This window comes from Carcharodon carcharias, chromosome 6 (genome assembly GCF_017639515.1).
Source record: "Carcharodon carcharias isolate sCarCar2 chromosome 6, sCarCar2.pri, whole genome shotgun sequence".
Taxonomy (NCBI): Eukaryota; Metazoa; Chordata; class Chondrichthyes; order Lamniformes; family Lamnidae; genus Carcharodon; species Carcharodon carcharias.
This window is the reverse complement of record NC_054472.1, coordinates 169,302,000-169,326,488: the sequence shown is the minus strand read 5'-3', so window position 1 is coordinate 169,326,488 and position 24,489 is coordinate 169,302,000. Positions and strand designations below refer to the sequence as shown.

The 24,489-nt window shown below is 45.1% G+C and overlaps 1 protein-coding gene across 1 annotated transcript in view; it reads left to right on the top strand.

The window, feature by feature from the left end:
- Window positions 1–24,489, top strand: part of lama1 (laminin, alpha 1) — a 302,752-nt gene that overhangs the window by 167,038 nt on the left and 111,225 nt on the right. Inside the window, exons 27-32 of the mRNA XM_041189309.1 lie at window positions 2,419–2,546; window positions 12,130–12,250; window positions 14,066–14,191; window positions 19,284–19,405; window positions 21,218–21,304; window positions 21,722–21,915. Of these exons, the coding sequence (XP_041045243.1) occupies window positions 2,419–2,546; window positions 12,130–12,250; window positions 14,066–14,191; window positions 19,284–19,405; window positions 21,218–21,304; window positions 21,722–21,915 (778 nt within the window). The remainder of the gene's footprint in view (window positions 1–2,418; window positions 2,547–12,129; window positions 12,251–14,065; window positions 14,192–19,283; window positions 19,406–21,217; window positions 21,305–21,721; window positions 21,916–24,489) is intronic.

Below are 24,489 nucleotides of genomic sequence, written 5' to 3'. Positions count from 1 at the left end.
GACTACTTATGGGCCGTTTCCCACCCAGTCTTGATTTTCAGGCTGGTAGGAGGAGTTTGGGGCAGGGGGAAGCCTGTAAAGTGACCCCTTCTCAGGCCCAAGATGAGAAGGGAGGGAGGTGGTATAGGGGTTGCCTTCATCAGCAGCGTCCTTTTAACATTGCCCCCATGCCCCTCCACCCCCAATCCCTGCAGGTCCTCCCCACCCCCCTTGGCCCCTTGGCCTCTCCACAAACACCCCCACGCCCCTGGGGCTCATTTCATTTCCCCACCCCGCCCTGAGACCACAAAAACTTTCCTGGGCCCCCGGGACTTAGGCTGTGGGAATTGCCTTGATGTTTTGTAGGACTGGGCTGTGAACAAGGAATTTCCACAACTAAACTGAGGGGAGCCTGAGCTCCTGCACCATACGGGATCTGGGACTCGGTGCTGTTTATAATGAGGATCTTAAAATTATCATCGGGCAAGTTGACAGCTCTGAAAGATGGGAAATGGAGGGGCCAATTACAGAAACCAATTGGGAATGGGTCATCTGATTGGCCGGCAGATCTCTGAGGTGGGCCTTCCCCCTGAGTGAGGGGCGCAAGTCTCGCCTCCAGCCAATCAACGCTTGTTGGAGGGTTAAATGGTTGCAGGGCAGGCAGTATGGGTGGGGATATGTTCTCCACCAACTCCTCGGATGGAAGGAAGGGAAGCCCCACTTTGCCAAATATCCTGGCCAATGTTTTTAGTGTGCTGACCTATATCTGGCCCTCCAGTTGGAGCTACCACTTTTTGAGTGGCTCATCATTCTATCAGATTGGGAGTGTTAACATGTGCCCGATCAATACCTAGCCCTGTGCTTCCTGCCATTCTCCGATTCTACCTGCTGTGTTTTGTAAGTAATGAAACATTCTATAGGATTTGATATATTGCATTCCCTATGTGTGGTTTTTTTTTTCATTTTTTAAAAGAAAGTTGCTTTCGCAGAATTAGATCTCTTCGGAGGTACAGCTCCTCTTAATTTGCTACTTCCATTTCATTTTCTAACAAAAACTTGGTTCACACTTTCTATTTTTTTTCTGGTTCCAGCTACTGATAAACTGCAGTTTTAATGGGATCCAGCACGAAAATACATGGTGCCCATTTAAGTTAGTGCTGCAGAGAGCCCCAGCGCATAACCAGCGGCTGCATTCTGTGTTGTAATATGAATGAATTACTTTAAGAAAAAAGGCCATTTCGATCCACAAATTAATGAGCATGGAACAGTAAGGCCTTACAGTCTCCTTTCCTGTGGTTTATCATTGGATTAAATAGTGCATTTTTTTTCCTCCTTCAAGGGAACATTTGATCTACATCAAAGGTTTTAGATGTAGCAAAATTAATGGCCGTATTATGGATTAAAGTCTATTTCACGTCAGAAATAATGCACAGTACAAAAATTAATTGCTAGAAGAAGAGCCTCGTAAATGTTGAAGTGTTGATCTGTGAACACTTATTTCAACACTATTAAATACAGGCCATGAGGAATGTAACTACTGGGTGTAATAAAGTCAGTGAACCCAGTTTCTACATCACTGATCACTATAGCATGGGGCACAGTGCAGCCACAAATGAAAGAACTCTGCTTAGATTTGATCCAAGCCTGTTCATCATTGGCTCTATAGATAAAATAGATGCTACACATGCCACAAATGTCCAGGGTTTGATCCTAAACGACGTGAAGTCTGCCCTGTTGGAGGCATAGGCAGTATGATTGGAGTCAGCATCCATGGAATGTGGCTGTAGCTTTCCCATTTTGATGACTCTCTCAGATCTCTGTCGGAAAGCGGGATGTGTGCACTTTAGTTTCGCTAAAGTGTCCCTTTCCCACAGCCGACTAGCCTGCTCACAGTCCCCTGTCTAGGCACAGACACGGAGAATAACCATTTGGGCAAGCTGTTGAAAGATTGTGAAATGTTACGCCAGCACGAGTCTTAAAAAGGGAAAAGCAGCTGTGAGGGTGGGGTCGTCGTCACTTCCAGTGGGGGTGGGGTGGGGGAGGGGGTGTTTTAAACCTGGCGGTAGTAAATTGACTGCCCTTTGGTGGAAAGGAAATCCATGGAGTGTGCCAGAACTTCCCTTTTCCAGTTTGATGGCCATGTTGCAAATAATAATCGACTCTTAGAGAGCGGGGGAGAGGGGACACGGTTAAAAATAGGAGGTGCCAGAAACAACTTTTTATAAATGCTCCTGAATTCGAATGCATTTGCGAACCTCATCAGGCCACCCTTGCTCAGCTTTGTCAAAGAATTGATGGTCTAACAATGACAACCTTCAAAAGAAGAAGCAGCAGCTTCACTTTGAATAGAAAGCTCTTCGGTGGGATGAGCGCTGAACGTTATTTGATCTCTGCCTGTTAATAGTGTTTGAAGTTTCTAATACCCTTTCATTTTTACAGCATGAGTGGAAGTATTTCAATTCAGTCTCTGACAAACCAGTCACACGTACTGATTTCATGTCAGTGCTCAGCAACATTGAATACATCCTGATTAAAGCTTCCTATGGCACTGGGCTCCAGCAGAGCAGGTAAGGAATATAATTAGCTAACTGTGAATTAGAAGCATGAATAAAGTTACAGGGCCATGGGAATAGAGCAGGCAAATGGGACTGATTGGATTGCTCTTCAGAGAGCCAGCACGGACTTGATAGGCCGCATGCCCTCCTTCTGCATCGTAGTTTTTATATTGTGGTTTTTAACCGTGGTTGTGGGTTTTTGATGTGAAGTGAAGAGAAAAGATGGATACTGTCACTTGCGTGATTAAAACAAAATGCTGTTGTGGGCATTACCTAGAGTTCATTAGGCTGAATTTTAGTGCCAGGGCCCTGATCCCTTCACCAGGCCAAATTCCAGGTCAGGGACCCAAATGTGGCCGTGCGGGACTCTGGAAGTGATTTTTGAGGATGTGACCAATTACAAGGCCACCTCTGGAAGCCCCGACCAAATAAGGATGTCGGATGTGCAGCACTGCAGGGAGTGCCAATGGGAGCGACCCACATTCTGGGCGGGTGGCAACCCCAACAGGAGAGATGAACCCGGGCCCTGTAGGTGGGGACCATGAGGGCGCCTCACATGGAGGTGCTCCCTGAAGACTTATAATTTGCACAATTCCAGAGGTGGCCTTGTAGTTCGCTGGGCGGACACACATGGGAGTCAGAGCTGCACCCACCATTAATTAACAGGCCAGGTAAGTTCCCTGACAACCCAACTGATGGCAATTTAACGTTGTCCGTGTGATTTTTTTGCTTGTCGCATGAGCAAAACGGGCAGTCAGGCAGTTTGCAAAACCTCATCCACGGGTGGGATAAAAAGGGTCAGCAGCATTGTAACTGAGAGTAGTGAGGAGTTTTGGAGATAACTTGCTGCTGGCGGCTTATTGAGACTTGGCAGCTTAATCTCTGATCAGGGCTTCATTTTTAGCATTTCCAGGCTTTATTTCAGGACTCATTGGTGTCTTCCAGACCCCCTGAGGATTCGGACTGTGTAGACGTTTCCAAATATCAGACCGCCTTCTCCCTTATCCTGGTAATGGGGATTGTGGTCTCCGCTGGAGACACCTCCTCTGAGGAGGAAGAGAGGGGCAGAAGGGAAAGGAGGCCTGGTGTCCCTATGCAGCTTCCAGGGGAGGGACCTGTGGGAGGAGAGGCGCAGGCACAAGGGGCACAGGGCCAGCAGGTAGTCCAAGGTGGAAGGGGCCGCATAAGACGACACTAACCTGCTTCCAGGGTTTACAGGCAGCGATGCAGCTACCTGACTATGTCTGAGGTACAGTGCTGAAGGAGGCTCCGCCTCTCAAGGGAGAGCATGACCTCCATTTGCCAGATGATCAGGCTTGAGATCAGCTCGAACTTTGTGGGTGGACACCCCATGCCAGTGGCTCTGAAGGTCACAGTGGCCCTCAACTTCTATGCCTCTGGTTCTTTCCAGGGCTCAGTGGGGGATCTGCATGGAGTCTCCCAATCAGCTGCCCAGAGTTGCATCCAGGTGGTGACAGAAGCTCTGTTCAGGCGGGTATTGATATTCCTTCATTTCTGTATGGACGAGTCCAGCCAGGCTGAGCAAGCCAGAGTGTTTACAGTGATTTCTGGTTTCTCCCATGTCCAGGGTGCCATCGACTGCCCACATGTGGCCATCAAGGCACCAGCGGGTCAGCCGGGTGCCTTCGTCAATAGGAAGGGCTTCCACTCCATGAACATGCAGATAGTGTGTGACCACAGGATGTAGATTCTGCAAGTCTGTGCAAAGTACCCTGGAAGCTTCCATGACGCTAACATCCTGGGACACTCCCAGGTGCCAAGGTTCTTCAGTGCTCCAGCCCAACTAGATGGATGGCTGCTGGGTGACAAGGATTATCCCTTGAAAAGATGGTTCATGACACCTCTCTGACACCTAAGAGCAGAGGCGGAGCAGCATTACAAAAGGAGTCATGCCTCCACAAGGGAAGTGATAGAGAGATCCAAAGGCCTTCTCAAGATGTGCTTCCGATGCCTGGACCGTTCAGGGGTGCAATGCAATACCCCCAGAGCGGGTATCACTGATTGTGGCTACATGCTGCGCTCGACACAGTCTGGCACTGGCAAGGGGGGGACCCACTGGAGGAAGGGGATCTTGATGCAACTGTACAGGCCACAGAGGATGAGTCCAGTAGTGAGTCAGAAGAGGGGCATGGTGAGGAGAATGCTGAGGGCGTGGAGGTAGACCTTGGCAACCTCCAGGGAGGCAGGGACACCAGGGACACATTGATTCAACACTCCTTCAGCTAGGCTGCCAAATAAGAACTAACACCTCATGCCAGGGCTGCCGCCTCCATTGTGGATCACAGAAATGACCCTTTCCTTGGCCCCCAAGATACATTCAGTGCCTGTGCAATACAGTTTTGAGCCACCCACATCCAGCATTACATACTGGCCTACCCTGCACCTTCAAAATAAATGAAGCATATTCAGGCCAATAACACAAAAGCAAATGTAATTTTATGTTGGAACTTACATAGTCTTGAACAGAAAAAAAACAATGTTGGTAGTCACACAATTAAAAAAAGAAAAACAGAATGGGGGAACAAAAGATCACCCATGACCAGTCCCTCTTGTGCTTAAGGTGCTTTAAACTTACGTTTACGGTGCTTCACCCTCGTTGGCACCGGCATTGGAAACAGCCTACTGACTCTGGTGTCTTGTTGGCCTTGATGACCTTGGTGGTTGTCCTCTGGCCAGTGGAGCCTCTACTGGCCCCGCCTGGGAGGGAGTGTGGGAGGGAGTGGCCAGTGCCATGGACTGGCATCTCCCCTGTTTCCACAATCTCAGATGCCACGGCCACTGGCAGAGAGGCGGAGGAGCTGCTGCCATTGCCCGGAGCGCCCTGAGAGGAGCAGAGATGACAAGCAGCTCGTGCGCCAATGTGAGGTTGCTCTGGACCTCCCTGCCCACCATTGATGGACGGGCACCTAGCTGGGGTAATGGGTGTCCCCTCCACCTCACACACACACACTGACCGGCCGAGGTCATTGCCTGTGTGAGGGCTTGCAGGTCCGAGTGCAACCCCAGGAACCCCTGATTCTGTTTCTGGAGCAGCCTCTCCATGAGAGTCGCCGCTCTATCCATGGAGGAGGTAATGTGCTTGGCCATGAGTGTTAATGCTATGCTCAAGCTCCACCTTCCTCCTTCATGGAGACCATGGCATGCAGACCCTCATGGATCTCCGCCAGATCCTCCCGCAGAGCTCGCTGGACATCCAGCATCTGCTGCCTATTGGACAACTCCAGAGGCCCATCATCGGCCTTTGACTGAGCATCGTCCTGGTCTCCAGCAATCCTCTGACTGCCAGCGCCCTGGGCACTCTCTGCCTCCGCTTCCACCTCAAGTGAGTGTGAAGTGCCCTCACCGATGTGCACCGAGATACTAGCCACTGAACTAATGCCCACTGAGGTGCTGGTATCTGCACTGGTGCCTGCTTCAGAGAGCGGGTGCAAATGACACCTGGTGGTCCTCCAGTGTCAGGGGTGGCCCTTCAGGGTCCAGAGATCGAACGCCTGCTGGTGAACCCAAAAGGAAGAAGAAGGACATGTCATTAGTTAAAGTCATCAGACTGTCACTGTGCATGCCAGACACCCTGGTGAGACAATAGAGATCTGCACATGAAGCCCTCGTCTTTCACTGAGGCCTCCAGGTTCAAGGCTCACATCAATGAAGAGACTGCACTAGAATAGTTGCACAAGCTGAAATTCTCACCTCAGTGCACTGCGCTCTTACCTTCGTCTGGCACCCCAGCCTCACCCCAGCCGCTTGACCGTGTTGCATAGCGCCTCTTGAGCTTCAAGGCCTCCTGCTCGTACCGGGAGAGGGTGTGGAGGTTCTCCGCCAGTCCGCAACATCTCAATGTTGTTGTGGGATGTCTTCTCCTGAAAGGACAGAGGAGCATTGATTAGTCCACTCTATTCCTGCAGCACCATTGCAGTCTAGCCAGCCACACCTGGGGAACACCTTGCATAGACCTCAAGCCTCAAGGCACTCAGTCAAAGCAGCCAGGGCTCAGCCCCTTCCCCAGCGCCGGTGTGATTGGCAGTTGGCACTCACACTGTAACACCCCTGAGCTCCACAGGGGGATGGCCAGCCTAAAACAATTGAACACACTGACCCATGACAACACGGTACTCACCCTTCCTGAGTGCAGCAGGTCATTGAAGCACTTCGGGCACTGTGCCCAGGTGTGCTGCACCACACTGTGGCTGCTCACCTGGGCTGCCACCTCCTCCCATGTCTTCTTCGTGAGATGCAATGGCCTCCTCCTCCCATCTCTGGAGACAAGGGTGTCCCTTCTGGCAGCCAGCACCACCAGGAGGGCAGCGAGGCACTTGTTGGAAAAATGGAGGGGCCGAGTGCTCACTTGACCTGCTCTCCTGCCTGGCATTTGCTGACACACTGGACTCCGTCCTTGCAACAGCAGACAGACGTCCTTCTCTGGCAGCCTTTCTGGCCACTGGGCCTCCATTGGACGCGGCACTGATGGGCCCCCCGCCCCCAGTCGGCCCTTCCCGGCCAGTGACAAGCTGTGTTTTAGGCTGGACAGGCCTGAATCGGCCTGCCAGCGTGAAATCGCGGTCGGGTCCCAATCGCAGGCTGTGGTTGGATTTCCAAACGCCTTCGCCCACCCCGGCCAAACCCGCCCAATGAGGGCAAAATTCTACCCAATGAGATCTCCACTCATTCATCTAAACTCCAGTGAATACAGGCCTAGTCGGCCTAATCTCTCTTCATTCGATAATCCTGCTATCTCAGGAATCAGTCTGGTGAACCTTCGCTGCAGCCCCTCTATCGCAAGCATATCCTTTCTTAGGTAAGGAAACCAAACCTGCACACTATACTCCAGGTGTGGTCTCACCAAGGCCCTGTACAGCAGCAGTAAGACATTCTTGCTCCTGGACTCATATCCTCTTGCAGCGAAGGCCAACATACCATTTGCTGTCTTAACTCCTTGCTGCACCTGCATGTTTGCTTTCAGTGATTGGTGTACAAGGACACCCAGGTCCCTTTTTACATCAACATTTCCCAATCTATCACCATTTAAATAATACTCTGCCATTCTGCTTTTCTTGCTGGATTAGATAACTTCCCACTTATCCATGTTATACTGCATCTGCAATGTATTTGCCCACTCACTTAACCTGTCTAAATCTTCTTGAAGCCTCCTAACACCTTCCTCATTACTCACATTCCCACCAAGTTACATGTCATCAGCAAACTTCGAAATACTACATTTGGTTCCCTCATCCAAAACATTGATATATACTATAAGTAGCTGGGGTCCAAACACTGATCCCCGCGGTACCCCACTAGTCACCACCTGTCATTCTGAAAAAGACCCATTTATTCCTACTCTATGTATCCTGTCTGCTAACCGATACTCAATCCATGCCAATACATTACACCCAAACCCATGTGCTTTAATTTTACACACTAACCTCTTATGTGGAACTTTGTCAAAATCTTTCTGAAAATCCAAATACACCTCATCCACTGGTTCTCCCTTATCTATTCTGCTAGTTACGTCCTCAAAAAACCGCAGTAGGTTTATCAAACATGATTTCCCTTTCATAAATCCATGTTGACTTTGTCTAATGCCGTTGATATTTTCTAAGCGTCCTGTTATCACATCCTTTATAATAGACTCTAACATTTTCCCTACTACTGATGTTAGGCTAACCTGCCTGCAATTTTCTGCTTTCTCCCTCCCTCCTTTTTTAAATAGTGGGGTTACATTTGCCACTCTCCAATTTGCTGAGACTGTTCCAGAATCTACAGTATTTTGGAAAATGACAACCAACGCATCCACTATTTCCATGGCCACCTCCTTTAGTACCCTGGAATGTAAACGATCAGACTTGGGGATTTATCGGCTTTCAGTCCCGTTTATTTCTCCAGCACTGTTTTTTTTTAATAATATTAATTTCCTTCAATCCCTTCTCCTCAGTAGACCCTTGGTTCCCTAATATTTCTGGGAAGTTATTTGTGTCTTCCTCTGTGAAGACAGAACTAAGGTAGTTGTTTAATTGCTCTGCAATTTTCTTGTTCTCTGTTATAAATTGTCCCGCTTTAGCCTGTAGGGACTTAGATTTGTCTTCACTAATCTTTTTCTTCTTACATACTAATAGAAGCTTTTACAATCCGCTTTTGTGTTACTTGCAAGTTTACTCTCATGCTCTATTTTTTCCCTCTTTATCAATCTCTTGGTCCTCCCTTGCTGAATTCTAAACTGCTTCCTATCCTCAGGCTTGCTACTTTTTCTAGCAACTTTATATTTAGATCTTTGGATCTAACACTATCCTTAATTTATTTTGTTAGCCTTGGTTGGGCCACTTTTCCTGTTATGTTTTTGTACCAGAAAGGAATATGTAACTGTTGCAATGCATACATTTGTTCTTTAAATATTAGCCATTGCCTAGCCACTGTCATGCCTTTTAATGAAGTTCCCCAATCTATCTTAGCCAAATTGTGCCTCATACCCTCGTAGTTTCCTTTGTTTAGATTTAGGACCCTAGTTTCAGATTGGACTACTTCACTTTCCAACCTAAGGAAGAATTCTGTCATGTCATGGTCACTGTTCCCTCAAGGACCCTGCAAAACAAGATTACTTAATTAACCCCTTCTCATTGCAGAAAACCAAATCTAAGATAGCTGTTCCCAAGTCGGTTCGTTGATGTACTGGTCTAAGAAAAGTTAGAAAAGTTAAGAAGATGTAGTTGCACAGCCTGGCAAAGGAGAGTGGAAGACAGTTTAAGTGGTTATGTGGTATACCTTTATTAAAGCTCCAGCAGTTTGCCTTGGGTAATATTACTTGATTTTTATAGTTAAGCATCTATAAGGGAGGCCAGAATTTTTCCATTGGCGATTTGGGGGCGGGGCCTACTCGCCGACGGGAAAATGGCGCGGGATGAAATCGGGAGGAACCCCCAACGTCATCCCGCCCCATTTAAATATTCAGGAAGGCGGGCAGACAGCGAAATCAGCTGCGGGCCCACCAACCTGTCAATGGCCAGGAGCCCCGGCGGGAAGGAGAAAAAACATGAAACCTCATCCGCTGGCTGGATGGGGTTTCATGTCCATTTTAAAAATCTTTAATAAAGTTTATGTCATATTTATTAATATGTCCCATCTCATGTGACATTGTCACATGATGGGGACATGTTAATAATTTTAATATTTTTCTATTTTTAGAGTTTTTCTACCTATCAGTAAACTCCCTGAGGCAGCACTTAGTCTCAGGGAGCAGTGCGCACTTTGACAGATGGGGAATCCCTTCCCCAGCCCCGCCCAGGAAGTGCATAGCGCTTCCCGTAACGCAGGTCACTGGGCGGGCCTTAATTGGCCCGCCCACTCAAAATGGCTGCCGGGCCCGTTTCGGCGGCGGAGTTCAGCTGCCCGCCCGCCGCCAAGCCGGTGGGGCCCGCCTGCCCATCGAGGGCTAAATTCTGCCTGGAGTGTTGTCTGGAAGGTATTTACTTGCGGGTCTGACCAAGTAGGTAGTCTTTTAGAGAAATGTTTTGTAAGACTAATTTTAACTGTGTAACTGCAATCTTGTGTGCTTAAGTTTTCTTTTTGTTAATAAAACTTCTGCCTTTATTTTTTAAAACCCCAAAAGTGTTACTGGACTTCTTGCGGCTGAGATCAGTACATTTTCTTCTCCTTTTCAGAGTAAAAAAAAAGCCAAGCCTAGGATTTGGTTTGCTCAGCAATTAACATCTGCTGTGGTCATAACAGTACACCCAAAGTGCTGTTAGGGAGGGAGTTCCAGGATTTTGACCCAGTGACGCTGAAGGAATGGCGATACATTTCCAAGTCAGCAAAATGTTTGGCTTGGAGGAGAACTTGCATGTGTCTATTGCCCTTTCCTTCTAGGTGGTAGAGTTTGGGTGATAGAAGGGATCGTCGACAGTGCTATCAAATGGCACTTGCTTAACAATAGCCTACTCACTGACGCTCAGTTTGGGTTCTGTCAGGATCACTCAGCTCCTGGCAGAACCCAAACTGGGCATCAATAAGCAGGTTATTGCTAAGCAAGTGCCGCTTAATAGCACTATTGATGACCCCTTCTACCACTTTACTGATGATCGAGAGTAGACTGATGGGGATGGTAATAGGCTGGATGGATTTGACCTGCTTTTTGTGGACAGGACATATCTGGGAAATTTTCCACATTGTTCTAACTGATCTGGAGCAGATTGACAAACCCACAGCTAATTCTGGAGCACAAGTCATTAGTATTATTGTGGAATATTGTTAGGGCCCATAGCTTTTGCTGCATCTAGTACCTTCAGCCATTTCTTGATATCGCATGGAGTGAATCGAATTGGTTAAAGACTGGCATCTGTGATGCTGGGGACCTCCGGAGGAGGCTGAGATGGATCATCCATTCGACACTTCTGACTAAACTTGGTTGTAATCAACCATGCGTTGCGTTTGGAAATGCAGTATACATTGAAAATCATTCATGCGTGGGAGTGCTTATAAAAGCAGTGATCCAATGGGCTCAGTGAAAGCAGTGATCAGGGAAAAAGGAAGTTCACAGACTTTAAATGGACAAGCAATGAGGTTCGAGCTCAGTGTTACTCCCACCTTCCTGTAAAATCGAGACAGTTTTATTTCACCTTTTGATGTTTATTTTTTCTGTGGCAATGGATATGTCAGACAGGGTACTTTTCTGGGGTTGACAATTGATGATGGGGTTGATTTGGCTTCTTAGAACGAGGGACCAGCAGAGTGTGCTGGTCAGTCTGTCATTTTAGAGCGGAGATGATAGCATAGCGGTAATGTCGCTGGACTAGTAATCCAGACGTCCAGGCTACTGCTCTGGGGACCTGGGTCCAAATCCCACCATGGCAGCTGCTGGAATTTAAAATCAATTCATAAAAGAATCTGGAATATCAAGCTAGTCTCAGTAATGGTGACCATGACAACTATCATTGATTGTTGTAAAAACCCATCTGGCTCACTAATGTCCTTTAGGGATGGAAATCTGCCGTCCTTCACTGGTCTTACCTACATGTGACTCCAGACCCACTGTAATGTGGTTGACTCTTTACCCTTAACTACCCCCTGAAAGGGCCTAGCAAACCACTTAATTCATGGGCAATTATGGATGAGCTACAAATGCTGGCCATGCCAATGGTGCCCACATCCAATGAAAGAACTTCTAAAAAGTACCCCACGTTCCCCCCACCCCACCCCTTGCTATTTTGAGGCCCCCTGCCTCATTAATATGTAGCAGGTGAGCTATGCGTCGCTAGCAGGCAGCTTACAGGATTCAGGCCTCAAGATTAGGCCAAAGTCACCACCAACAAGTAAGTTTCAGAGGCGGGTTGGTTTGTGAGATTGGGCAGTGAGGTCCTGGGGTAGCAATGGCCCAGATTATTTTTGTGGGACCCATTACTACTCTGTTAGCGTCAGGTGATTGCAGAGAAAATTGCTCCCAAGACCCTTAATAGTTCTTTTTTTTTTATTAGAGAAATAAGCTGCAGAATTTAAGTATCTACATTGTACAAAGCAACAAACGTTATCGATTGGTTCACATCATGAATTTAAAAAAGTAAGTTTATGCTGAACGTCCTCACTTTGCCAGGATTTCTAATATCACGATGGAGATTGCAATGGAGGAAGATGAAACTCATGCAACACGAGATCGTGCACGTCAGATTGAGATCTGTGACTGCCCCCCTGGATACGCAGGCCTCTCATGCCAGGTACCAATAAACTGAGGTATACTGCCAGTGCTGCATCATTGTCTGCTCTGTACCTTTTGATAACCTTTACCCGGTTAAGATCATACTGCAGCCAAAATGGTGTCAATGCAACCCTCTGCGTAGAGCTGGCTGGAGCTGAGAACCATTGAAAAGCCACAGCAGATTGTAATTTGATGTTGACTGGTTTTTATGTTGAGTCAGTTTAAAATTCCACAGTATTATTGGGTCCTCAGTGAAGGAATAGAGGGCTGCGCATCCAAGTTTATGGGTGACACTAATTTGGAACTCCCTTCCTGCAAGTCGTTGGATGCTAGGGAATTTAGAGCTTTCGAGACTGGGGATGGATGACTTCTGGTAGGTAAAGGAATCAAGGGATGTTGAGCAAAGGCAGGAAGATGCGGCTCAGGGGCAGGTCAGCCATGTTCTAATCGATGGTGGGGCAGGCCGAGGGTGTTTGGCCTGCTAGGTTTTCATGTAGAGCCCATGCTCTTGACGTAAATGTCAGAGCCTGATCTGGGGGGGAGGGATGATTTCCAACTCATGCCCACCCGTTTCTCATCTGAGAAGTGTGGCTGGCAGCAGAAAATGTAGGGTTGTTGCGTGCACGAAAATTCCTCAGCCATCCCGCTGATACCCGAGGTCAGCGTCAACTGGGCCTATAACGGAGCTTGCCGGAAATGTCTGTACCACTGTTTAAATGTGCAAATTAGTGCCCCATGCCAGTTGTGTTCGTAATGTTGGTCTAAATGGAATTTGGGCTGCTTAACAGTTGGATAGTGAACACAACAACTATGAACCGTGGCTCTCATATATTGTTTTTATCTTGCTAACTAACTGATGGACCCGCTTGTAAATGGAGCATGAAATGTAAAGCTACTCGCAAGCAGAAGAATAACTATATATTTCTGACAAGATTTTTTAAAAAGTTGCAGATAATCTTCTAATGTTCAAGTAGTAATGTGCCTCCCAGATAAGTTGTTCAAACAGATTGGAGTATTATTAAGATGTCCTCACAATTTTTTAAAAAATGATCTTTGTTTTAGTTATTTTAATTGCTGGGAGGTTGGCATATTTAAAATAACTTGCTTTGACAAACATGTTCCTACAATAAATATTGAGCTTTTTTAAACTGAGATATGTGTATGAAAGCCTCTAGTCTCATAATGCAGGCGGAAAGAGGCAAATCAGGAAGTGGGGTTTGGGTCATAAACAGAAACTGCTGGAAATACTCAGCAGGAGGGGAAGCATCTGTAAAGAGAGAAACAGGGTTAGCAGAAAAATTTAATGAGTTTCTCTCTCCAGTGATGCCGCCTGGTCTGCTGAGTATTTCCAATATTTTCCGTTTATGGTTCAGAATTCTAGCAACCACAGTACTAAGCCTTTGTTGTAGGGTTTGGGGGTCAAGTTTGGGTTTTAATAAAAGCCTTTGATTGTAGGAGGAAGGGAGATCAGCAGGATGTAAAGGTCTCGGCAAATTCAAAGTCGAGCTTAAAAAATCAGTTAAAATGCCAAATATGACGCTGAGCCATGTTGAGTCAAGACAAGTAGAAAACGATGATTGATTCACCCAGAACGTATTTGTGGGGAATAATTTTCATCCAATCTGCCAGCAAGAAGCAGCTGAGTTTGGTTCTCCTCTTTCGGCTTTAAACCATTTGCCAGTGAAGTCAGTGGAAGTAAAATTGGATAAGGTGTAAAATGGGCGACCAATGTGTTCCCTCAGTTTCCCACTGAGCGACTTAGGTTAAAATGACCCTTGTCAGTGAGGAACCCTCTACTTAACCTCTTCACCATTGACTTTGTTTTTTTTTAAAGGAATGTGCTCCTGGTTTTTATAGACAGAAGATAGTGGATGGCCTACAACCTCTCAATATCACATGTGTCGCATGCCAATGCAACAACCACAGTAATGTCTGTGACCTTGATACAGGCAAATGTCAAGTAAGTTTCACTTATCAAGGGATATGCAAAGATTTGCAAAACTGTAATCAAATTGAAGAGTACATCATGCTTGATATGAACACAATGACTGGATTCGATTCTAGAAATCACTCACTGTTACACAGGGCAGAATTTAATGTTTGCAACGTGGATCTCGCTCGCCCGCTGGAGAAGTGGCAGGAGGCTCGCATTGCCTCCGTTGGGGAAGGGTCATTGGAATTAAGTACCCGTCAGGCAATTAAGTGGCCAGCATTGGGCCTTTCCTGGGATTAAGGACCACAGAGGTGGAAATCCTGCCCCCACAGTCCTACCCCCACCGAAAGCAGCAGCGGTGGGATGAGATGGTTAAGTGGGCGATTAATGCAATTGCAATGGACAACTAGCATCCGGGCAGGAATGCCATCCATGAGCCTTCCCTCCCCACACTTGATCAAGTGGAGACAGGAGGGCAGCAGGTTCCCTACCCTTCCCACCTGATTAAATGCACCCACCCCCCACAATCTCCAAGCTCTCCACCGGGGAGCATTAGATTTCACCCACATTTTCTTTAATTCTTGTAACTAGGGAAAAGCATTCATTCGAAGTTAATTTACCAAGAACTGAAATGTAGGTGTTTTGGGGATTTAGGGATGCTTTAATTTTTAAAAGGAAGTATAAATGTCGTTCAATGGATTCACAAAATGATTTCACACATATTGTCCCTAGTGTTTGGGTGTGCACAGTGACGTGCAGCGTTTTTTCCATCACTGATTTCCTTCCCATCTAAGTTTTCCTTCCTGCATTGTTAGTACAGTGGTTGGTGAACCTGTATCCAATTACAATCTGGCAATACATTACAGCTCGAGCACTCTGTGCCATGTGCTGCTTCTGGTCTGAGTCAGTTGTTTCCTATGGTCACAGTGGGTTTTTTTTTAATTCATTCATGGGATGTGGGTTTCGCTGGCTGGGCCAGCATTTATTGCCCATCCCTAGTTGCCCTTGAGAAGTTGGTGGTGAGCTGCCTTCTTGAACTGCTGCAGTCCATGTGGTGGGGTACACCCACCGTGCTGTTAGGAAGGGAATTCCAGGATTTTGATCCAGCGACAGTGAAGGAACGGCGATATATTTCCAAGTCAGGATGGCGAGTGACTTGGAGGGGAACTTCCAGGTGGTGGTGTTCCCATCTATCTGCTGCCCTTGTCCTTCTAGATGGTAGTGGTCATGGGTTTGGAAGGTGCTGTCTAAGGAGCCTTGGTGAATTCCTGCAGTGTATCTTGTAGATGGTACACACTGCTGCTACTGTGTGTCAGTGGTGGAGGGAGTGAATGTTTGTGGATGTGACAGGAAAGTAACTGGTGTAAGTGGTTTGACATTATTTTTCTCCCTACCTTTTCTGAGGATGCTAAATAATATCAAGGAATGCTCCCTTGGTAGGGAAGAACATCACGGAATGGTCCCTTAGTACCAAGTAACATCGAGGAATGAACCTTTGGGGCTGATAGTATTCTTATTTTTACATTTTTTTTCTTTATTCTTTCATGGGATGTGGGCACTGCTGGCAAGGCCAGCACGTGTTGTCCATCCTTCATTGCCCTTGAACTAAATGGTTTGCTAGGCCATTTCAGAGGGCAGTTAAGAGTCAACCACATTGTTGTGTATCTGGAGACCCATGTAGGCCAGACCATGTTAAATCAGCAGATTCCCTCCCCTAAAGGACATTAGTGAACCGGATGAGTTTTTACAACGATCAGTGGTAGTTTAATGGTCACCTTTACTGAGACTAGCGTTCATTTCCAGATTTGTTATTTGAATTTTAATTCCACCAGCTGCCTTGTGGGATTTGAAATTGTGTCCCCAGAACATTAGCCCGGGCCTCTGGATTGTTATTCCAGTGACATTACCGTGATGTCATCTCTGTCTAAACATTACCCATTTTATTTTATTTATTTATTCAAGGCATGTCCTCCTCACTGGCTAGGCTGACATTTATTACCCATCACTAATTGCCCTAATGTATTGAGTCAAAGGGATATCATTAGATTTTCTTGTTGGAGATGGTCATTGCCTGAAACTTATGTGTTGTGAATGTTACTTGCCACTTATCAGCCCAAACCTCAATAGTGTCCAGCTCTTGCTGAATTGGGTATGAATCCTCAGATAATGAAGCAGTCTGTGAATGGTGCAAAACATTTTGTCATCATCTGTAAACCTCTGACCTTATGATGGAAGGCAGGTCATTGGTGAAGCAGCTGAAGATGGTTGAGCCTAGGGCACTATCCTAAAGAACTCTTGTAGGAATGTCCTGGGACTGAGATGATTGATCTCCAACAACTACAACCATCTTCCTTTGTGTTCAGCATGAATCTAACCAGTGGAGAGTTTTCCCCCTGATTTCCTTCAATTTGATTCGGTTTTGCTGAGGCTTCCTGATGCCACTCGGTCAAGTGCTGTCTTGATGTCAAGGGCAGTCACTCTCACCTCCCTCTGGAATTCCATTCTTTTGCCCATGTTTTGTCCATCGAATTATCAATGACAACCTCCATTATTTTGCTGGTGATAGAAAGTAGGTGGTAATTGGCTGAATTGGATTTGTCCTACTTTTTGTGGACAGGACATACCTGAGCGATTTTTCATCTGTCAGATTTTCATCTGTCAAATAGCTAGAGGTGCAGCTATTTTGTTGTCCAGGACCATAGCCTTTGGATACTGCAGTGTCTTCAGGCATTTCTTGATATCGCGTGAAATGAATGGAATTAGCTGAAGACTGGTATCTGTGATGCTGGAGACCTCAGGAGGAGGCCTGACTTAGATCATCCACTTATACCTCTGGCTGAAGATGATTGCAACTGCTTCAGCCTTGTCTTTTACACTGATGTGCTGGGCTCCCCCATCATTGAGGATGGGGATATTTGTGCAGCCTCCTTCTCCATTGAGTTGTTTAATTGTCCACCACCATTCACGCCTGGATGTGGCAGGACTGCAGAGCCTTGATGTATTTCGTTGGTTGTGGGATCGCTTAGTTCTGTTATGAACATCCTGATTCTGCTGTTCAGTGTGCATGTAGTCCTCTGTTGTAGCTTCACCAGGTTAGCACCTTAATTTCAGGTTCACCTCCTGGCATGTTGTTCAACATTCCTCATTGAGCCAGGGTTGACCACTGGCTTGATGGTAAAGTTAGAGTGAGGGCTTTGCTGGACCCATGAGGTGGTTGGATAAAGTTCTGCTGCTGCTGATGGCTCACAGCACCCAGTTTGGAGTTGCTAGATCTGGTCTGAATCAATCCCATTTAGCGTGGTGGTAGTGCCACACAACATGATGTAATAATGAAAGAAAAAGGGAAATACTAACATTTATATAGGACATCCCAAAGTGCTTTACAGACAATGAAGGAAACATGGCAGCCAAATTGCACTCAGCAAACTGCCACAAGCAGCAATGTGATGACCAGGTAATCCACTTTTAGTGATGTTAATTGAAGGATAAATAATGCTGAAGATACCATGGATATCGCCCTCGCTATTCTTCCATATGGTGCCATGGTATCTTTCACATCCAACTGAGAGGGTAGACAGGGCCTTGATTTTATATCTCATCTGAAAGGCAACATCTCTGACAGCACAGGGCCCCCTCAGTACTGCAATAAACTGTCAGCCTTGACTAATATGCTCAAACCATGCAACTTTCTAGCTCATGACAAATCTAGTGCTAAATATCAAATTATTTTGGTGATATAAATTGTAGATGTTCTGACATCCCAGAGTTTTCCTCATTTTCGATTATAGATCAATCATCAGCTACTCCTTTGTTTCTTTGTGAAGCCAAATTTAAAAGCTCTAAATCCATTATTGCTCTCTTGATGTAAGGCAGTGACCTGCCCTTCTGGGCACCAAAATTAACTATTAACTTTGATTTTAGAATAGCAATTTCAGCTGGAAATGGGAACGATTTCTGATTTAATATTATGCATATTAGATTCCCGCTTGTTAACTTTGTATTGACCGTTATTAAGCCCATGCAGAGCAATAAAGCTCTGATATAATAATTCTCCATTTTTAATAATGAAAAGCTCTCAAAGCATGACACTTAACTCAACCATGAGGCTTTCAGATAGCATGGGTGTAGCTAGTGAAATATTGAAATGTTGGACTGGAAAGTAATACTTTAATTAGGAAGATGATCACTGTGTATGTGATTAGATTCTGCAATTGAATTAATCTATTAGAATTAAATATTCTGCAGTCACGATCACCTTTGCTGATGCTGATTTTCCAGTCAGCAAGCCTTTGGCAGTTGTGAAAGACAACAACTATGCTCCTTTCGATAACTTCGGAGGGTCAGAGGTAACATCTTATTAACCTGCTCCTATAGGTTGTCTGCTGCATATATATAACAGACTGGGCATGTCAAGATCTGTACTTTTTTGCTTTTTAAATTCTTGCTTTCATGGGAAGTGGGCATCGTTGGCAAAGCTAGCATTTGTTGCCCATCCCTAATTGCCCTTGGATAGAGTGGCTTTGAGGCCATTTCAGGGGGCAGTTAAGAGCCAACTACATTGGAGTCACATGTAGACCGGACCAGATAAGGATGGCAGATTTTCTTCCCTAAAGGGCATTAGTGAACCAGATGGGTTTTTATGACAGTCAATGATAATTTCATGGTCACCATTACTGAGATTAGCTTTTAATTCCACGTTTTTTTTAATTAATTGAATTTAAATTTCACCAACTGCCATGGTGGGATTTGAACTCACACCCCCCAGAGCATTAGGCTATGAGCCCAGTAACATTACCACAACAGCACCGTCTCCCCTCCTGCAGGCAATAAACCCACACCACTTCATTTATTTAAGCGTGCGAGTGTGAGGAAAGGAACCCTTCAGTCCTTCTGTTAAATAAGACTTTTATTTCTACTCCAAGACTTTTGTTCACATCTTAGATGCTTTGAAGCTGTTCAGCCAGCCTCGCTGAGGCAGTAACCTGTCACAGAGGGGTGACGGCGTTCTAAATATAGATTTGGCTAGCTGACACCATGCTTGATTGGGATAACTGCACTATTCTTACCCCTTCACTGATTGAGGATGACCTGTTTGCGATTTTCTGTTTCTCTCAATCAGGGATGCCGAGACAACACAGTGGGTGATCACTGTGAACTGTGTGCTTCAGGATACTATGGCAGAGTCAATGGATCTATTGCTGACTGCTCACTTTGTGCCTGTCCCAGGTCCAATTCTGGCAGGTAACGTATGGCCACAGGCATCTGTTGTTTTCAAAGGATTTTCTTGTTCTGAAGGGAGGGAAGTATACCTCAGGTATGATCCTGCACACCACTTGGAGACAATTGGATATGTTGGAAACAGAAAGAAAGAACTGTGAAACTGGACTTGGGGGGGTGGGGGGTGGGGGTGGGGGGAAGAAAATCAGAAAAATCTTAAATGTTTCAACAGGCCAGTCCATCTTCCAAAGTGAAACGATGGATGGGGCGTTAAGATCGGAGGTTTCCATTTGACACCAAGAGCAGTGAGACCGTGCAGAGCACTGTCACAGCCCACACCTCTGTCCAACGGTACGCTGGCTGGGACGACACTGGTGGCTGAATTTACTTTTATTATGCTGGCCTTTCTTGACGTGAGCACGTCAACATTTTAGAACAAAAATGATGCAGGTTTATTTACTTTAGTAAATTCTGAAAGTACGTAGGGATTCGATAAGCTGCACACCTACTCTTTTTTTTAAAAGGACCTCTGTTGGAAAAGAATGAAGGATGAACTTGCCCAGTTTTTATAGCTCAGTAGTTCCATTGAAGTTACTTGGCTAATGCTTTCCCGTTTTTAATTCTGGTAAATTTTTGTGCTGATCAAGGTGAGGAGGATTATTAGTTTGGGGTCTTTGTACAGGAGTAGCATCTAAATACTTCCAAAAATAACCCGGTTTGAGTTATTTCTGCTTCTCGATGTCAACATCAAAGAGTTCCAAGCGTATTTTAGCATGCATTTCATTTCTGTAATAAAAAAGGTGTTGTAGTGGTAGTACCCCTTAATTCTAAATATCATAGGGGTGATTTTACCTTTGAGGGATAATGTAAAATATGGAGGGGCATTGAATCGTCTGCCCATTGTTGGATTGACATCCATAAAAAGAGGAATGAGGTGGAGCGTACAATGGGAGCTAAATCAATATTGCCCATTTTACATCAGCTGCCAAACATAAAATTCCCACTAATTTTTCAGGCACCCACTGAGAGATAATTATGCTCTACAATAAATGCTTTTTTAAATTCTTTCAAGGGATGTGGGCGTCGCTGGCTAGGCCAGCATTTATTGCCCATCCTAATTGCTCCTGAGAGGGTGATGGTGAGCTGCCTCCTTGAACCACTGCAGTCCATGTGGTGTAGGTACACCCACGGTGCTGTTAGGAAGGGAGTTCCAGGATTTTGACCCAGTGCCAATGCAGGAACAGCGATATATTTCCAAGTCAGGATGGTGTGTGGTTTAAAGGGGAACTTGTGGTGTTCTCAAACATCTGCCCTTGTCCTTTCAAGTGGATGGTAGTAAATACAAATATGCACTAAATAAGTACAGATTAATGTGATATCAATATGTTTTAGTGCAGTTGCGAACTAGAAGTATGCCCATGTTTCCAAAATTATTTATAACCAGAAGAAGAGTCATATTCGGCTCGAAGCGAAGGTGAAGATTTTCCGGTCTTGCTGCTGTGGGTCCCACCATGGTGGATGAGGTGTGCCAGCCAAAAGCCTGTTGACTTTGGCAGGACTGGAAGATCTCGCCAGTGGGTGGGACCGGAAAATCCCGCCCATTAACTCTGGTTCTCTCCCCACCGATGCTGCCAGACCTGCTGAGATTTTCTGACACCTTCTGTTTTTATTTCCAATTTCTAGCATCTGCAGTATTTTGTTCTTATTTATAACCAAGGCTGCTTTATTTTCGATTTTAGTCCAAGCAGTTCACCAAGGGGTTCTTAGGTCCTGTGAATGTCTGAATGATCAGTTGTTTTGTCACAACATCTACTTATTTCCCCTTTCTCTCACCAGCTTTAGCCCCACGTGTGTATTAGAGGGTGTGAATGATTTCCGGTGTAATTCCTGCCTGCCTGGGTATGAAGGACAGTACTGTGAAAGGTTGGTTTCATTATTATACAGGACACCATCATTGCTGTTGCTTTCCCATGTGCCTTGGAGACCTGTACAGTCTTCAGGTGGCAGTTTCATCTATTATGTAAATCAAAATTGATCTGAATATAATTTTACATTGAAAATGTCCTGCATTAATAAGCGTGTACCATCTCATGTTATAATTTAATGACCAAATCTCAATCTGCCCAGAACAATTACCTCTCATGCTGTCCATGTAAAATGTAATTGAAATTATGTTTTACAGAGGAACAGTTAGCATGATGTTGTTAAATAAATTCTCTGCTTTTCCATTTCGCGTGTCATCCCGCTTTAAAGTTTTGTAAACAGAAAGATGCTTGAAAATCAATATACTATTATTAAACACTGATTTGTTTTCTATTTCTTCCCACTTTGTGTCTCTAGATGTGCTTCTGGCTACTATGGTAACCCGAGGGTAGTGGGCGGTAGGTGCCAACAGTGCGAATGTAACCCAAGTGGTTCCTTGCACAGCCACTGTGATTCTTTACTGGGCCATTGCGTTTGCAAATCAGGTGTAACAGGTCATCTCTGCGATCAGTGTGAATCTAAACACGTGCTGGTAGAAAGCGAATGCATATGTATGTATATTCAAACCTTTTTAAAGCTGATATTTTTTTGTTTAAATTCGCTTTAGAAAATTTTAAAGGGATATTATGGGGTGAAGTGTTAAACTGTCCAGTTGCCTTTGAGTAGGTTTTAGCAATCTGTTCCAAAGGGCACTGACTCTTTGTGAAAAGAAATGATTTCTGCCATCAGATCTCTGCTTTTTGATCTTTCACTGGTGCCCCTTAGTTCTCCCATCTTAACCTAGATTAAATAGCCACACAAAAGGAAACATTTGCAGGGCTATAAAGACTGGGGGAGTAGAACAAATAGCACAGTGACTAATTGGAGAGCTCATTCAAAGAGCTGGCACAGGGACGATGAACCAAATGGCCTCTCTCTGTGTTGTAGTATTAGGTATAGTTTGAGAGCCCAAACAAAAGGTTTGAAGCGTGGTTGTCATGAGTAATCTAATTACAATTGAGCATTGTATGACATGTGGTATAGTACAAAAAATGAGCTTACCTTGCTCAGTGACAGGCCAATTTCACCAACCATGCGTTGTAAAATTCATTATTTCCAGCCTTTGAGCACCCAATGCTGCTTTGAATTGAAATTCCACTGTGCAATGTTTATAGCACCTCAGTTAACATATTTATACAAAATTCTTCCATTTAACAAGAGTTGTTATTTTGTTCAGAGCAAACAGATGAACAAATTTATTAAAAAGTAAACAGAAGTTTTATTCAGATGCCAAGGTATTACAAATTATCACGCGGTAGAATTGCAATATGCATGTGCTATAGGGAAAGAGGCTCCGTAAGACCACAAGATGTAGGAGCAGAAGTAGGCCATTCGGCCCATCGAGTCTGCTCCGCCATTCAATGAGATCATGGCTGATCTGGTAACCTTCAACTCCACTTTCCTGCCTTTTCCCCATAACCCTTGATTCCCTTACTGATTAAAAATCTGTCTATTTCAGCCTTGAATATATTTAACAACCCAGCCTCTACAGCCCTCGCTGGTAGAGAGCTCCACAGATTGAATATCCTCTGAGGGAAGAGATTCCTCCTCATCTCTGTTTTAAGTGGGCGGTCCCTTACTCTGAGATTATGCCCTCTTGTCCTAGACTGTACCACAAGGGAAAACAACCTCTCAGCATCTACCCTGTCAAGCTCCCTAAGAATCTTATATGTTTCAATAAGGTCGCCTCTTATTCTTCTAAATTCCAATGATTACAGGCACAACTTACTCAACCTCTGCTCATAAGAAAATCCCTTCATACCTGGATCAACCTAGTGAACCTTCTCTGGATTGCCTCCAATGCCAGTATATCTTTCCTTAGATAAGGGGACCAAAATTGTTCACACTTTTCTAGGTGGCCTAACTAGTGCCTTGTACAGTTTTAGCAAGACTTCCCTATTTTTATGCTCCATTCCCTTTGAAATAAAAGCCAACATTCCATTTGCCTTCCCTATTACCTGTTGAACTTGTATGTTAGCTTTTTGGGATTCATGGCACAAGGACCCCAAATCCCTCTGTGCTGCAGCATTCTGCAGTTTTTCTCCATTTAAGTAATATTCAGCTCCCCTTCTTCCTGCCAAAGTGCATTTTCCCACATTATATTCCATCTGCCAAGTTTTTGCCCATTCACTTAACCTGTCTATATCCCTCTGTAGGCTCTTTGTGTCATCCTCACCGCTTGCCTTCCCACCTATTTTTGTGCCATCCGCAAACTTGGCGATAGTACATTCACTTTCCTCATCTAAGTCATTAATATATATTGTAAATATTTGAGGCCCAGCACTAATCTGTGGTGCTCCACTAGTTATAGGTTGCCATCCCAAAAATGCCCCCCTTATCCCAAATCTCTGTCTTCTAGCCAATCCTCTATCCATGCTAATATACTACCCCCAACACCATGGGCTCTTAGCCTTTTAAGTAGCCTTATGTGCCTTTTGGAAACCCAAATACATTACATCTACTGGTTCCCCTCTATCTGTCCTGCTTGTTCCCCCCCTCAAAGAATTCTAATATATTTGTTAGGCATGATTTCCCCTTCATAAAGCCATGCTGACTCTGTTTGATTAGATTATGTATTTCCAGTGCTCTGCTATTACATCCTTTATAATAGACTCCAATATTTTCCCAACGACAGATGTTAAGCTAAATGGCCTATGGATACCTTTGTCTCCCTCCCTTTTTGAATAAGGGTGTTACACTGGCCATTTTCCAATCCTCTGGGACTTTTCCAGAGTCTAAGGATTCTTGGAAGATTACTACAAACTAGGAAAGAGGAGGGATTGGGCAATTTAGAAGAGAAGAGTCTGTAATGAGATTATTCATATTAGTAGCCAGATCAAAGGTGCAATTTTAGAAATTACAAATCCTTTTTACAGAGTGTTTGTGCACTTAGATGTTTAAGCATCAGAGCTATGGTGTACAGACATTGAGGCTTGACTCATTGTGGGCAGCTTTTTCTCTGTTTTAGTGACTGATGAGAACTGAAGCAAATGCAACAGTTTCCTCCTGTAAGAAATAACATTCTGGAGATGACTGTGTACAAAAGTGATTTTAAAGCACGAATGCGATTTTACTTTTAAATTGTT